Here is a 17,042-nt window from a genome sequence, read left to right as displayed (position 1 = left end):
TATGTCATGTATGTCATAATATGTACTGATGAATTGAAAATGGGGGACCCTGATGTAAACAAGACGAAAATCTTTCTCTGGTCTGCATCCCCTTAACAATTGTATGTATTGAGCTGTACTGTACTGTACCCATTCTGCAATCTGTTAATAAAGTTTTCAATCAATCAATGAAAATATTCGCAATTAATCATAAAATTTATTTCAACCAAAAATGCTTAAACAATAATGTTAGTGATAGAAGGAAACTCATTTTGTGCAAAATGGAAAGCTTTTCAATGTTCATGAGGCAGAATTGTTACAATAGCCAATAATCCATTTTCCCAATGATAAATCTCGCGGGCGGTCCAAAGCGACGTCAGTGATTAGCGGAAGGGGAGGGACACTTCCTCCACACACATGGTCAAGCAGGCAGACTCCCGCCCGGAAGCGACGTCTGGCAACATTATTGTTGTGTCGGTGTATGGGTATTATCTCTTTGTATTGTATAACCAGAATGGCAGAAAACAAAGATGACTCCTCCGTATCCCTTGGCGATGTTATGGCGGACGAGGAAGAGATGAGAGAAGCCATAAGTGTGTTGGCTGGAAGTGATCCTGAAAATTGTTCTTATTCCCAGGTAAGAAGAGCAAGATTTTTGCAGGTCCTGCTAGCTTGGCCTAGTATTGCGCTGATGTTATTCAATCTGAATGGTGACTAGTTTTGTTGCCTTTCGCTAACAGTTTAATACCTTATTGTATTTTTTATGGCATTGGCTGGCCTATTGTTTTGTTGTATTGTTAGCTAAAGATACAATCGTCAATGTCAGCCCTACCTAAAGCTGTAAAGGAATGTGAATCACTACCCACTTTCAAAAACACTCTCAAAAAACACCTACGTGAGACTGCAATTCGAAACTGGCCCCTACAAATGTCCTAACCTAGTTGTACAGTAAATGACCAAGTAAGGCTTTGTCAGTATTCCAATGTACAGTGTAAAATGTGTGTGTGTCCCCTACCCAACCCCCCCCCCCCACCTCCAATGTACAGCCCTCACCCACCCACCCAACCTCCTCCAATGTACAGTTTCTATGCCAAATGTATATACACTCTTTTTCTGGACACTTTTGTATCACAAACAGTACTGTATTTGCAAATCTGATATGTCATAAGGCTGCTGTCGGGACAAAACCTCATAACTCCATTTTTTTTTATTTTTTTTTATTATATAAATCAACTCCGTAGATCATCCTCCATATGTGTGTGTGGGTTTTACAAAGTTTAAACAATGGGAAAGCATTAAACCGATCATCTGTCTAAACCTCCTAACTCTATTCACCCTCAAATCTGTGTTAGTTTTTTTCATCTGCTGAAAAGTTGGGTTTTTGGAGTTATGAGGTTTTGTCCCGACAGCAGCGATAAATGTATAGATGTAGCAGTACTGTCTATCTGTATGTTATGTATGTCATATATGTTATGATGAATTGAAAATGGGGGACCCTGATGTAAACAAGACGAAAGTCTTTCTCTGGTCTGCATCCCCTTAACAATTGTATGTACTGAGCTGTACTGTACTGTACCCATTCTGCAATCTGTTAATAAACTTTTCAATCAATCAATCAATCAATCAAAGCAAAACTATTGACACATTTTAAACTTCTAACCTGTTTGTTATTGAATCCAGGGATATGTGAAGAGACAAGCTGTGTTTGCCTGCAGCACTTGCACACCCAGGGCTGCAGAACCTGCTGGACTTTGCCTTGCCTGCACCTTTAAATGCCATGATGGACATGACATCGTTGAGCTGTATACCAAAAGGTATTCCTGACAAAGACAATACATTTTGTATCTCTATTGAACAGTCGCATCAATAAAAGCTGTTTGTACAAACTTATGTACAAATACCGATATGCCCTACTATGTTACTTGTTTATTCCACAATGTTGTTTTATTGGATTCTATTATATGTTGTTACTACTGTATTGCACATCGTTGCAGGCAAGACCACCCACATTTCATTGTATACTTGTATGCCGTGACAAATAAAACTCTTGACTTGATCTAAGTCTGTCTGTCATTAAAATATATATATATATATATATATATATATATATATTAGGGGTGTAACGGTACACAAAAACCACGGTTCGGTACGCACCTCGGTTTTGAAGTCATGGTTCAGTACGGGTTTTCGGTACAGTGGGGGACATTTTGGCTTTCCATGTTCCACTCAGGGGTGATGTAGTGTGCAGTAACTAATTGTACCTGTAGGGCTGTCAATGAATATTCTATATTGAAATTAATAATTGATTTGTTAATTTAAATGAACACCCGGCCCTTTGCGCAAATAATATTTTGGGAAGGGGTGAACTTGGAGTTTTGAATAAAATTCTGCACACAAAACATAGTGGTTAACATACCCTTGTATTAGTTCGGTACACAGCCGTACTGAACTGAAGGTCCAGTACTGAAACGGTTCGGTACGGATATGTGTACCTTTTACACCCCTAATATATAAAATATATCTTTAGCCGTCGACTAAAGACGCACTTCTTCAATCATTATCTAAAAAAAAAAAAACTAACCCTAACTAACCTTACTGTCATGCACTTAACCTACACTATAGCACTCAACACTTTGATGAACATCGTTACTTAGCTGATAGAGTTGTACCCTTCCTGCTGTCTTGTTGTACAAAACTTTGGATAAAAGCGTCAGCTAAATGACCAAATGTAAATGTATATTGCCCTGTTGTTTCTCATAGGAACTTTCGCTGCGATTGTGGAAATGGAACGTTTGACAATTTTCAGTGCCGGCTGATTGCTGTAAGTCTTCAGATTTTTTTTTGTATCTTCCAGCTCTCCTATCTGAGAGCTCAACTGCTGTCATTGCTGATCATTGCGTAATTCCCTTTTGCCCCTTTGTCCCCACAGACTAAAGACAGTCGGAACACTAAGAACCAATACAATCACAACTTCCACGGCACGTACTGCTCCTGTGACCGGCCATACCCGGATACAGAAGATCAGGTGTGGTGTTTCCTCTTGTCATTACACCGGCAGTCTCTGTCCTGTCCTATCTCATTGATCCAGTAATTTTTTCCCCCTGAGACAAGCTTGATATTATGCATGTTCTCCGTTATCCCTGATGCACTTTTCATTTCCCTGCCAGGCTGACGATGAGATGATTCAATGCATCATCTGTGAAGACTGGTTTCACACCAGGGTATGTAGTAAAGTGGTTATACTCAACCATACAACCCTGAGCATTGGACACATGCCGTGTCTTAACACCAGGCAGGTATACTGCTCTCCGAAGGCAAATGACAGGAGCTGCTTGACATGTGAAACTTAAGAAAAATTACCTCAAAGTGAATCTCCTGTCCTCTTGCCAAAGGTATTGTTGGTACAGAAGTAGATTGTATATATTATTTTACAATCTACCTTTTGTACCAACAATGTGTTTGGTGGGACAGTGGATATAAACGTTGTGGTTATTTGACTGTTTCATTCATTCATGCAGTTACTGCCGTTTACTTTTTGGTCAGGCAGTGTAGCCCTTCTTACATCGGTGTGTGTGTGTGTGTGTGTCGTCTCTCACAGCACTTGGGTTGCACAGTGGTGGACAGCGAAGAGCTGCAGGAGATGGTGTGTGAGACCTGCATGGACAAAGCCCCCTTCCTCTGGACCTACGCCGCTCACAGTGCAGGTGACTGTTCTGGCACAGACGACACCCGTTCGTTTTAAATCCTAGGGGGACATTTTCATTGCATGTTCAGGAACTCACTTTCTCATGCAAATTTGTTTCCCCCCCGCTAAAAGTACAACTAGTGGTCAAAGTGAGCCAGTGTAAAGATGAAGTGGAGGAAGGAGAGATGAAATTGCAGAAGTGTGACCCGTGCATAACTGGTGCCGGCGAGGGGTCCTCCTCCACCAGCCTCAGCTGTCGGGAGCCAGAGAAGGTGAGCAGTGATGATAATGAGACATGATGATTATTGTGAGTGTTGTCTCTGATTATCCGTACACATTTCAGGGTTGGGAATTGACGGAAAGCAACAATCATATTGCATTTTATTCAGCATTTATTCACAACTATAGTATTTAAAAAAAAAATTGTCAATACATTTGTGAATACATCTTCTACCTCATTTTAGCATTTTGTACATTCTTGTGTATATTTTGTATATCTTTTTTTTTGCTCTTGTGAAGCACAATCTCAGGAGACCAATCATGTCAGTGACGTCACTATAATGTACATGTACCTTTATGTGACAAATAAAACTAAACTTGAAACTTGATTTTGCACAGAATCTCATACGCATCCAAAAACTATTTTTGTACACATCCATTTAGTTTGACAGTTATCGAGAGTAAATGAGTTTGAATATGGCCACCAGTGATGTCATCGGGGACATTGAATCTTTGTTGTTAATTAGACTCAGACATGTAGATGAAAAATGGCAATACCATGTCTTATAGGGACTGCTACATTAGTGCCCCTATAAGACAACATATTGCCATTTTTTCATCTACATGTCTGAGGCTGTAATGAACACAAGACAATGATTCAATGTCCCTGATGACATCACTGGTGGCCATATTCAAACTAATTTACTCTCACTGTCAATTTAAATGAATATGTCAAACAAAATCTGTGTGCAAAACTGTTTTAGGATGTGTGAGATTGTGCAAAATAAAACTGCATTGTTTTTTGGTGAAGTGCCCCTTTAAAGTCCAGCACTAACTTAACACTTTCTCTGCCAAGGACGCCTAAACTCGTCATTCCCCGCCATGCTCATTCTGCCAATGACGCCGTAACACGTCATTGAGATCAATATTTCAAAAATCTGTGATCGCAATCATATTTCTCCCCCGGAGACTTGAGATCTACTGTTGATCCCCTCTCAACTCCAACGGTTCAAGAGCGCCATCTGGTGGCCGATCGGCGGATCGCCCAAACCGGAAAACGGAAACTGGTGCTCATTCCAATTCGGTCCGATCACTCGCTAATAGTCCCCGGACTCGAGCTAGACACAATGGATAGCAATCCGTTACCAATAACTCGATAAACATGATTTGGACGTATATACTATTATACAACCTGGAGATGGATGGCATATTTCAACATCCCATAATAGGAATATTTTTGCTCATCGCCCAACGCTACGAGGAAGCTACGGTGAGTTTCAGCGGTTTTTTTATCGTGTTTGATACAAACTGCTCTAATGATCATATTACCCACACTAGATTAATCATCTAACGTTGGCCACGGAATTATAAACGACCCCCCCCCCCAATCCGGTCAACATCAAATGATAAGTAGTAACTTCTAGAAGCACGTCCATTTGAAATTTTTTATCTCGCGCCGATCGCTATCAAACTGTATACAATCATCAATATAATGCATTTAGGGCTATAAATCACGTTCTGCAGAAAACGATAAACATATTTATACTTTAGACCGTATTTTAGTATGAATATGTGAATGAAAAAGTATAACGTTGCTACACCCTGAACAATAGATACTTGATGTTGAATGGGCCATAGTAATGTCAATTTAGCAATACAATTTAAAAAGTTATAGCCCTGCAAAGAAGGGGAACTTCTCCATAGACAAATAGAGCTGGCAGAGGATGGTATAATGATGTACATAAGCCTGGCGAAGAAAATGTTAAGTATTGCCACATAGTACTGTTGTATTTAGCAATTTAACGATTTTACTTTAACACCATGCGTTGAGCGCCAGACCTCGCTGTACAGCGTTATTGAGATCAATATTAAATTTTTTCGCCATGGCATTCATAATTCATATATACAGCCGCAACGCTGCAGCTGGACCCTATAGGTGACAGCAACGACGGCTCAATACCGCCGCCTGGTGGATGGTCGGGCGAGTTACACTCACCTACAGGATATGGCTGATGTGCGTCGATTAAACTCATCCGGCAGTCGGATATCGTTGCATGACTCCCGACAGACACAATGTACATAATGGATCGCTTTCTAAACTTAATAATCGATATGATTTTGGCGTTTATTGCGACATACAAACCGGAAATGGACCTAGGCCGATCGGCGTCGTATACCTGGGATCTTTCACCGCCAGTCTCTTTGACCCACGGTAAGAGGAATATGACGTTATTTTCAACCCAATTGTGAGTTTCCTTGTGAGCAAACCGATCTGATCAATATATCACCCAACCTACATAAAGCATTTACTGATGATCGGGGAATTATAAACGACCCCCCCCCCCCCCCCCCCCTTTCCTCCACGCATGATGAAGCATAACGTATACCGATCATATACAGTTGCATTTTTTTAATATAGCGCGTATAGGGAAGAAACGCCAATCGATAATCTATATATGCGTTGAGGCCTATAACTCACGTTCTAGGAATTACTGCAGAAAATGATAAAAACATACTTATATTCTAGAAGGTATTTTTGTATGAATGAAAAAGTATAACGTTCCCACATCCTGAACGATAGATAATCGATGTTGAATGGGCCATAGTAATGTAAATATAGCAATACAATTAAAAAGATTATAGCCCTGCAAAGAAGGTAAACATCTCCATAGGCTTACAGTGGTGGCAGACTAGGTATATTGATGGGTATAACCAATGGCGGGGAATGTGTTTATATAAAATCATAAATCAATGACAGTGGCTCGGGAGGTAGAGCAGTCGTCTGGCAATCCGGAGGTTCCCGGTTCGATTCCCGCTCCTCCCGGGCAGCGTGTTGATGTGTCCTTGAGCAAGACACTTAACCCCTAATTGCTCCCGATGAGCAGGTTGGCACCTTGCATGGTTGCCTCCGCCGTTGGTGTGTGAATGTGTGAGTGAATGGGTAAAAATGTGAGTAACAAATTGTAAAGCGCTTTGGATAAAAGCGCTATATAAAAAAGCAGCCATTTACCATTTACATGAAATTCAAGGCCTTCCAAACTTTCAAGCAATAACGTTTTCAAGAACATAATTTGGCATACAATCATTATATTGTTACATATTTACTATGGTTATTTATAGAAATCTAAAATGTCTCCAACCCGCCACTAGATGGCGCAGGAGGGTAATGAGTGGAGCAGACCCCTCTTGTCCTGCTTTCCTCTCCTCTGGATAATTAGAGGAGAAATGAGCCATGGGGCACTGCTTCCCCCCTGCTCTGGGGATGGCCTTGGCTGGGCTTCACAGGACAGCTTACTGTAAACAAGAGGGATTTCATCAGCCCGTCCTCATGTCAGTTGCTATTTGACTGCTGAGAATGTGAGTCAGTTCAGCTACCGAGTTGCCCGTGAAACGCTGCATGGATCTGTTGATATTAGTTCAGTGAGGCTTTTGGATCATCATCTCCCGTCTTCCTCCTCCCTCTGTATAATACAGACCTGGTCTTGTGTAGCTCCGAGGGTAAAGTGCTTGGTGTTCTGAGCACGGCACTAACGCTGCCAGTTTCACTTTATTTATTTGCAGGGACAATGCACATTAATCATCATTTCTGTGAATGTGCCAGTTTTAGCCAGCTGGCCCATTTTCAACTGCAGTCCCTGCCTGAGCAAGATGTTCCTAAACCAATTAAGAGAGGAGTATAAAAAAAAAACTTGCACTAACATCACCAGCTAAAACAGCCTTCAGTATTCAAAGCAATGCGAAGCAACATGACACTGATGCAATAATGTTAATAACATTCAATAAGCCATGCAAAGCAACATGAAGCAGTGAGACAGATGACCGTGTTAATAACCACTCGATACACACTAGCCATGCAACATGAAGCAGCAGGACACTGACGTAAAATGTTAATAACCACACTTGATACACTAGCCATGCCAAGGAGACCATTAGGCAACAGGCAATAAAACAAGAGACAAATGAGAAGCGCAAGTATTAGCATTTAGTTTGGAAGTTAGGAGTGCTCATGTCTTTGTTCACTAGTCATGCCTTTAGACCAGGGGTGGCCAACCCGCGGCTCTTTGCCCGTCAATGTGCGGCTCTTCCATCAATTTTTTTTGTCACTCATTCCATAAGGACGTAGAATAAACTTTTTTTTTATATAAATTGTCCATTTGCATGTTCTTGGTATCTGAATCTAGGGACATATATGGATCAGTGTCAGAAATAGTGTGTCTGTTACTAGGCTTGAGTAAATTGTAATGAACCAAAGGAGAATATCAATTCTATTTAATTTTTTTTTATTTTTGACTGAATAACACCATCCTAAAATTGACCAGACCTGAAAAATCTAAGCAAAAGAATAAAGGGAAGATGATTAAACAGAAGGTTTTGTAGATACAGTACTGAATTCTGCCATCTTTTTTATACTGTAAATTTCTCCACCATTTCTCATTGTATTACAACACCGTTTGTTGCAAGACGTTCACAGAAAGGTAGAGAAACTAACTGCGTTCTGTTTTATGGCAATAACGTTCAGGTTTGTGGGAGATAATCCCAAAAAATAAGAGAAATAAAAAAGTAAATCCAGAAGTCAGATGATTGACAGGGGCTGGTGTGAGCTGGGTAGGGTAGTTTTTCGAAATTCGAAAGCCCTGAGTCTCTTCCTTCAAAAGACTAAACTCACTTTTGGCTGTGCCACTTCCTCCTGTCAATATGCGCCGGTTTCCGACTCAATGCCCTGAGATTTCTATAATCTTATATTTCACTAATAACAGTTAAAATAAATAATTGGTAAACAAACGTAATGCTGAAAATACACTTTTACTGTATATCCCGGGCTTAAGGTTAACCCTGTGAGGCCCAAATTAAAAATACATTAGCAACTTCAGAGGGTGGGACATATACCGGTAAACACATTTACTATCAAATAGCATTGTGAGGCTGAACAGGACCAATTGACTAATACATGTGCTTAAATGTTTTTTAAATAAACATTTTTTTTTTTAAATGGCTAAAAGTGATTTTGTAATTTTGCAACCGTCGGTCTCACAGGGTACTTTTAACCCTGTGAGGCCCAAATAAAAAAGACATTAGCAACTTCAGAGGGTGAGACCTATAAACACATGAAGGGTGCCGTGACTGAAAAAAAAAGGTTGAGAAACGCTGGTATATGGTGTGGCTCTTTGTGCTTTAGACTGTGAAAGTAGGGTATAGTGGTGCAGTTACATATACATCTGTTGGTAGAGTGTTTCTTGTCTGGGTTAGGGGTTCACTTTGCATTGGGGCCGCCAACACTGAAAAATTATTTACCAAAACGCCTGTCCAGGCAGACAAACCTCATTTGTTGTTTGTGTCTTAGGAGGCAACCAACAGAAGTTCAAGTTCCCCTCGCAAACGGACTCGCCAGGAAATGACGGGCAGCCCTTTGAAGTCCAGGAGTGAAGCTGTGGTGTCGTCATGTAGGCTAAAGGAGCTACAGGGCCAGGGTCTGGAGAGGGCAAGAGAGGGGGCAGTGTTCTGGCCGTACAACTGGCGCTCCAAGCTCTGCACCTGTGTCAGCTGCAAGGTGAGGCTCCCAAGTACGGTGTCTGCTCAGAATGAGCCATTTTTATTAGTCTGAGGGGGGGGGGGGGGGGGGGGGGGAACAAGCCAGATATGCAGGTGTTCACTTTCAATATTATCCTGCTTTACATAATATTCGCTTGGCTTGATGTTATTCAAACGAGAACCCATTTTGTCTCCACTGTGCTTTGTGTTGATGTGCAGAGGGCTTACGTGGCAGTGGGTGTGCAGTTTCTGATGGACGAGTCGGACACAATTCTGGCCTACGAGAACAGAGGCAGGTCGGACATGTTCTCCGAGGGTCATCTAATGTCATTCCTGAGCTCCATGGACCACGTGCAGCAGCTGGAGCTGATATACCGTGAGGACGGGAGGGAGGATGGTGCTGGGAACCACAGGCGACAGTTTTCACAGCTTGGGCGTAATGATGTAGTTAATTGTATGAAAGACTACCGATGTAGATCTAATGTGGATTGATGAGAAAACAATGTTGTGTGTTCCTCTCCATAGATTACGAGGACTTTAAAACTGAGCTGAAGGCGTTCTTAAGGCAGTTTGCTACTGAGGAAAAGGTAAGAACGGATGTTTGAACGTGAAAAATAGACTTTGTGTAACTGTTTTAACCATCTAAAATAGTACATAATTTGGATGGCATAGCATGCATGAGCAAGACTTGTTGCTCATTATTGGTAATTCAAATTTCGATGCTGAACCACTCTGTCTCTCTTGGTCAGGTGGTCACAGTTGAAGCCATACAGGAGTTCTTTGAGGAGCTGCGGTCCAAAAGAATACGACGGATAAACGCTGGGTACCAGTGACGCGAAAGCAAAGCTGCCTCTACAGTCAGGCCGTCTTAAAAGTGCAAATGTGAAATTTGCTGCTACCTACGTTTTTCATTGTTGAAGGACATGACACTTGAAAAGATAAACGCCAAGTTCCACAGCTGCTTTTGTTGATGTATAGGTTTTCCCTTTGGGTGAAGGGTGGTGCGCGGAGGAGTCTGAAACACAGGCATCCAGCTTTAGGCACGCTAGTATTTATATTTCCCTAGTGATGCTCCAATACCCAAGCTTATGATCATGAAAATCTGTCATCAATTCATACTTGAAACGTTCATTAGTGCCATTAATCAGCAGAGAACCAGATTGTTCCATGTTTTAGCAGCATTATGCTTATTTAATGAGCAGAGAAAAACAGATTGTTCCATGTTTTAGCAGCAGTATGTTTAAATATTTTGAGACAATATAAAATCTGATGTCTTGGAAATTACTGTGCATTCCTGGGAATATGATGTGTAGCCACTAGCCATATAGCCTTCTGACTGGATTACATGCTGCTCTTGTTTTAAATAGTATGTTTTCTGATGTTGAACAGTAAGCAAACCTCTCGTTTTGCACTACTAGTTATGTGAAGGAATATCACTGTTCTAGTTTAATGTTTTTTTTTAATGATGTTCCAAATAATAAAATGGAATAACTCACCATCCTGTGATGTGTTTTAACAAACAACTATTCAATCGATTAAATTCCATGATATCAAACCAGTTTATTTTGAGGATGCCCAAGTTTACCACTGTTATGCACCTTTTTGAGGTAACAGTAGAAAAATAGATTCAGTGACACTAAAAGCAACTTAGTACATCAATCTACAAAAGTTGTTTGTATGATATAGCATACAAGTACAATGTACCTGTCAAATTCTCAACACAAGCAATCAACACATTTCAGATGGTTCAAGAAAAAAAAACTACACAAAACTAGCTACATGAGTTTTCAAAATAACTATTTGATGCAGGCTGGTAGAAAAGGCTTGCATAGACATCAAAGTCACTTCTCTGATAAAAGCCCAGCCACAGGCAGGGAAAGGCACCGACCTCTACAGCAAAGAGCAGAACGAGGACTTTTTTTTATTCAACAGAACACTGTCCTGGAAAATACAACTAGCCTATATGAACATGGGGAGGAATCTGCAGTTCAGCATTTTTTCCCCACGAAGCAAAGCTAAATGGAAAAAAAAACGTTTCTTCCTTTCTTTCTGCCTGGCAACTTCATAACCGCAAGGCAGGAAGCCTAATATCTTCAGATCCTCTACTACTTTCAAAAGTAAAAACTCTGAAAGCCGCATTACATCGAAAAACAAAAACATGGTAACCAGCTACAACATTGAACAATTTGCCCATAAAATGCATGACGTTTAGAAACAGACTGAAATTAAAAATAGATTGAGACAAATCTTTTATGATTTATAATACCACACATTCTGTGAAATGTCATGTTAAGAGACGAGTACACACAGTGTTGTCCACTACAGTACAGAGACACAAACCTTCGACAGCCACTAAAACTGATCGAAATCATTTTGAACAATTCATCATGTGACGGAACTCAATCGCTTTTAATATATACAATGTTCAAATGGTACATTTGGGGGGGGGGGGGGGGGGGGGGTATGACTGGCTAATGCTCGGTACAGGAAGAGCCAAGTTATTCTTCACTCTTGAGATTCCTTTTGTTCAAAAATTCATTTGATCCTGCTCTTCAACCGATAAATGGGGGGGGGTTGCTCCTGAAGTGTAATGTTGCTCATGTGTCAACATCGGCTGTATGATACAAAGAAAAGGACAGGTGCTGGCTATAACTGGCTTTTCATGTGTGCACTTCCATGTTTCTGTAGCTACAGCTGTTGTGGTTCTCCTGCTCTTATAGTGACGGTACATCTCTAACTCTGGGATGTGCAGGTCCAGGTTCCCCCATGAGGTGGCGAGATGGAGGCCCAAAATAAAGCCAGTGGCATAGTTTCATTTTGCAGAAGTGTGATGATGTGTCGGGTGGGAGCGGTCACAAACAATTAAATGATGACATCATACTTCCTCCTGCTTAAACTGAATCCCACCCCCAATTTCTTTTGATTAAGGCTTTAGATATGACTATTTGATTCTCCATTGAGAATTGGGATATCAAGGGTGTCGACCAGTGCACTCTATGGTCAATATCTGGCTAAATCGCCTCAAAAGCATAGTGTCGATATGTAAAATACAAACCTGACTAAAGATGTACAGTACTGAGATTGTTTAAACACCTGTGCACGAAGCCAGTCTTTGCACACACATATACACACGCAAACAGACAAGATGCACACCTGTTCAGCTGAAAGACCCCCTGCCCCCTGCCGCCTCCCCCCCCCCCCAGCACTCCATCAGACTAATGTCCGTCAGTTGCCATGGAACCCTTATATATTTTTCACTATCTCGGTAATGAACCTCTGCATGTCTGCGCTGCTCCCCTCCTCTCTCTGTTAAAACCCCAGGCTCCTGCCTTCCAAGCCAGATGCTCCACTAGTTAGTGTCGGACACAAACAATTAGGACCCAGAAAGACAAGTGCAGCATGACACGCTCTGACAACCTACTTCCTGTCTGATTCGTTTTCCTGCCTCGTGTGAACCCAACTTTAGACGCATGACTCATCGGCCGCACTCCACAACCAGGAAGGGGAAATCAGCAAGGTGAGATGTTTAAAAAAAGGAATGCAACAGGAAGAGGTGGCAACACAAGTCAGGGGAGGAGGGAATACAGACGGGCATGATTTTTCATAACGATGCTGCGTGTGGCATTGTTCACTTGTTCAAATTGAAATTCATGCCAGATACACCAGCTCCGCTACCTCCCAGTTTTCTGCTGGGGAGTCCATGTATAGCCTTTCTTAAACACTCTGTTCTCTGTACCAAACCTCATTAATTGTTATGACCTACTCAAGCATGATTCAGACAGCATAGAGCAAACCCTTTCTTCAATTGGGCCCAATAAACCAATCCCTCCATCCCAGTACAACTTGAGTCATGCTCCAAACCAGCAGGACTACGGCGGCGGGCTTCAAGAGATCAATCCCCCCCATCGATGGTTACTCTACAGCTGTCATTCTGGACTCTGACATATGGATAGCACTGTGTCCCAGAGGTAGCACAGGGGGACACAGTCTATAAATATCAACCATCATTTATCTCCTGCCCCTCTCTCTCTCACACACACAACCACACACATACAAATACACAAACACAAATTAGTGCTTTGCCATCCATAGCAAAGGAAGGCCATTCCTCCCATTTTTCCCTTTTCATAACTCAACCCCTTGTCCTTCACTGGGGTTAAAGTGCAGATTTCTTGTAAGGGTAGTCTGGTTTGCTGGGTGACCTTCGGTCTCTGGCAGCCTCCTCGCTGACACTGTTCCTATGAGGCTGCTGGAGGGGCCCCAAGCCTGATGATTCTCCAGCTATCTCCTCTGGGGCCTCCCTGGGGCCTGAGTGCCTCTCCTCATAACCATCCAAGTTTCCACTGGGGGCACGCAAATGACCCAAGCCATGAGTCAGGTCTGTCTCATTTGATCGGCCCCTAGGCATATGTCCTGCCCCGGGCTGGGCCCCAGAGGGGCTGGCCAGGGCTCCATCCTGCCGTTGACACAGGACGTCCAACCGCAAGGGGTCTGGGGCAGAGCGTCCCTGGGGGTGGCCCTGAGCTTGAGAGTCAGAAAGGTAGGAGGGTGGGAGGGGGCCGGAGGGGGGGCAGCTGTGGCTGTAGAGGTCCGGCCCTGCAAAGGAGGGCAGGGGGTGAGTGGAGGTTGGGCTTGCAGGTCGGCAGGAGAAATCATACAGGTCAGGGAACTCTGCCTGGGCCTCCAGCTTGGGTTCCGGGGCGTGTCTCTTGCAGGAGTGGCCGTGACCAGGTCCGTGGCTGTGGCCGAGGCGAGAAGAGGGACAAGGTCCATGGGGCAGGTGATGGCCTGGGGGACCCATGGGACTGTGAGGACCTTCTCTGTCCATCTCTGCCATGTGCTGTTCCCTCAGGGACATGACCGAGACACCCAGCGCAATATCAGGCATAAACTCCCTCATCACAGGCTCCACGTTCATCTGGATCAGGAGACACAACACAACTCGTGACTCGGCAGAACAATTCAGCTCAACATTATCCCGACACAAAGATCTAGTTGTACTGGAGCAAACACAAGGTTACAACAACACAGCAAACACAACATAGGAAGCAGACACTCACCACCTGCTGATCTGAGGGCAGGGCTCGGCCCATAGCCTGTGGGCCGGTGCAGTCTGGGGGCTGGGGCCTGGGCGCAGAAGAGTAGTCGGAGCCGCCATGCTTGGCGGCTACATGACGCTGGAGTAGGGTGCGGTTACAGGGATAGGAGAAGGAGCGAGTGGGGGTTGGCATTGGAATACGGGGCCTCCAGGCCCCCTTCAGCTGGGCATGGCTAGGCGTGGCAGGGGGGTGGTAAGGGGGAGGTGGAGGAGGTAGAGGAGGGTGGAAACCTGCCAGGCCTTCCAAATCTGTGAACATGGTGTCCATAGCTGGGCTGCTGTTCACCCTACAACGCCCCACCTGGCGCAGGGCCAGAATCGGACTCTCATCTCCGAACCGTTCATCTGGGAAGAACTTGTAAGGGTTCTGGAGGGAAACAGAAAGGAAAGTTTAGCTCAGAATCTATATTCTGAGCTATAAACCTCAGACCTCCCCTCAATTTCTGAGGAGGGGGATGGGCCTCTTGAACTGGATGAAATTTCCCCAAATCAATGACCTTGCCACCTGTATCTATATACATATACCGAAATACATGAAGCAATCAAATTATAACAATCTCATAAATCTCCTGTCCCTGGCAGGTTTTCTGCCAAGTATTTTTAAGGCATTTCTCACCCACTTGGCATCTGCCCTACAGAAAATGTATAATGAAGCATCTGAGAATGGCTGCTTGGCCCCTACCCTATCGTAAAAGTCACCTTGCTGGTAAAAAAAAGGATAAAGACCCTCTACTCTGCAGTAGCTACAGACCTATCTCCCTTTTAAATATCAATTGTAAATATCTAGCAACATTTTGTTCCTACAACTCCAGCAAGCAGTACCGCAAATAATTTCTACAGATCAAACAAGATTTATGACTGGAAGACAACCTTTGTTTTTATAGCACCAGAAGGCTTCTCAATATACTCAACCAACAACCACCTCTCACACATGCCAGAGTTTGTGGTATCCCTCGATGCAGAGAAGGCCTTCGATAGGGTAGAATGGAGGTACTTTTAACCTGATACACCAGATGGTTTGTTACACAGAACCATCTGAGAAGTCATCCATGGAAACGGTTTGGAAAAGGGCAGGCACTGATTGGATGAACCATCCGTCTATCATCATCTTTAATCCAGTGTCCTCTCTCCTGGCCGTGTTGTGCATTCTGGATCAATTTGGTTAATTCTCAGAATACAAAGCTAACCTCAAAGTTAAAACTGTTACCAGTCAACCCCCTAGCAGAGGAACTCCCACACCCACACTAATAAGATAAGATATTGATCCCCTTGGGGAAATTCAGGCATCATAGCATAGCATCATACGTCCCATTCCAATGGTGATTTTAAATATCTTATCTCACTAAATACTTTAAAGACATTTTTGCCCTAAAGTTTGTCCCCATACTAAAGAAATGCGAAGCTGATGTGCAGCGTTGATCTAGTTTGCCCCTATCCTTAGCAGGTCATGTAGGCCTGGTTAAGATGGTATTCTACCTACGTTTTAGATATTTTCTAGCACATTCCAGTTCTCCTCAATAAAAAAGACGTGTTGACCTGGATAAACTAATTTTGTCATTCATATGGAGTAATGGGCCCACCTGCATTAGGAAGGCAGTATTAGTTTACAGAAAATATGGGGGGGGTCTTGCACTTCCCAACGTCACACAATACTACTGGGCATGTAATATTCAGAAAATGCTGTATTGGTTTCATAATCCAGTCGACAAATCGCTTAGCTGGGATTGTATGGAACAGTTACATACATGCTTCTCATTATGTTCCGTGATATGTTCTCCATTGCCACTGCCCATTACTTTCAGTACAAATTCAGTAGTTACACAGTCAGTAAAGACTTGGGCCCGGTTCAGAAAACACTTTAGTCTACACAAGACCTGTATTCATGCCCCGGTTTTTACTAATCATACGTTTGGGCCATGACTGATAATACATTTTGTATTTGGTTTAACAGCGGTATAAAAAAAAACATTGATGATTTTTATATTGACAGTATATTTATGTCTTTCGCTGAGCTTTCCACTGGGTTTGGCCTACCCACCTCCCACATGTTAATCAGACATTTTATACAAATGCAGTGTCCTCACTTCCCAAATTGCCCCCTGAATCTTTTTAACTTTGGAGCCACAGCAACAGCACCTCACATCTACTATTCATGGGAGGTGGACCGTGGTACTGAACTGCCACAAGATAAGTGGAATCATATTCTTGATCTAGTCCACTCATCCTCAATTCCTCAAAGACATGGCTTGTTACAATTAAAGATTCTGCACAGAATCCACTATACCAATGTTGGGTTAGTAAAGATGTATCCAAATGTCAGTGATGCCTGCAATAGGTGTAAACACTCACCCACTAACTACATGCATGCGTTATGGTCCTGTCCCAGGCTAGTGGACAAAAACATTTGAAACATTGCACTTCATACCTGCAACATGACCATTCCACCTGGAGCAAACTTTCCCATACTATGGCAAAGGGTTCTGGCTTTCACCACTTTATTGGCCTGACATCTCGTCCTTTTAAAGTGGAAAC

The 17,042-nt window shown here is 42.9% G+C and overlaps 2 protein-coding genes across 2 annotated transcripts in view; one reads left to right on the top strand and one right to left on the bottom strand.

The window, feature by feature from the left end:
- The first annotated feature begins 444 nt into the window (after window positions 1-444).
- On the top strand, window positions 445-10,908 carry LOC311224747 (putative E3 ubiquitin-protein ligase UBR7). Its single transcript, XM_084309849.1, has 11 exons — window positions 445-616; window positions 1,660-1,793; window positions 2,740-2,800; window positions 2,909-3,004; window positions 3,147-3,200; window positions 3,578-3,683; window positions 3,797-3,936; window positions 9,225-9,431; window positions 9,632-9,788; window positions 9,938-9,999; window positions 10,162-10,908. Exons 1-11 carry the CDS (start codon window positions 461-463, stop codon window positions 10,243-10,245), a joined length of 1,257 nt encoding a protein of 418 aa, XP_084165975.1. The 5' UTR covers window positions 445-460; the 3' UTR covers window positions 10,246-10,908.
- A 68-nt stretch (window positions 10,909-10,976) lies between these two features.
- btbd7 (BTB (POZ) domain containing 7) overlaps window positions 10,977-17,042 on the bottom strand; it is a 56,723-nt gene continuing 50,657 nt past the window's right edge. The window contains exons 10-11 of the mRNA XM_084310236.1: window positions 14,473-14,877; window positions 10,977-14,330 (exon numbers count right to left, since the gene is read on the bottom strand). Of these exons, the coding sequence (XP_084166362.1) occupies window positions 13,569-14,330; window positions 14,473-14,877 (1,167 nt within the window). The 3' untranslated portion in view covers window positions 10,977-13,568. The remainder of the gene's footprint in view (window positions 14,331-14,472; window positions 14,878-17,042) is intronic.

The sequence above is a fragment of the Notolepis coatsorum genome, assembly GCF_963971535.1.
Source record: "Notolepis coatsorum genome assembly, chromosome: 3".
NCBI classification, from domain to species: Eukaryota; Metazoa; Chordata; class Actinopteri; order Aulopiformes; family Paralepididae; genus Notolepis; species Notolepis coatsorum.
Note: the sequence above shows the minus strand (reverse complement) of the source record. Positions and strands in the feature narration are given on the sequence as shown.

Bases quoted from the DNA above. Each gene is read 5' to 3' on its own strand.
- LOC311224747 (XM_084309849.1), top strand. From the start codon at position 461: ATGGGTATTATCTCTTTGTATTGTATAACCAGAATGGCAGAAAACAAA. The intron at 1,794-2,739 runs GTATTCCTGACA...TGTTTCTCATAG, and splicing joins GTTGAGCTGTATACCAAAAG to GAACTTTCGCTGCGATTGTG. The intron at 9,432-9,631 runs GTGAGGCTCCCA...GTTGATGTGCAG, and splicing joins GCACCTGTGTCAGCTGCAAG to AGGGCTTACGTGGCAGTGGG.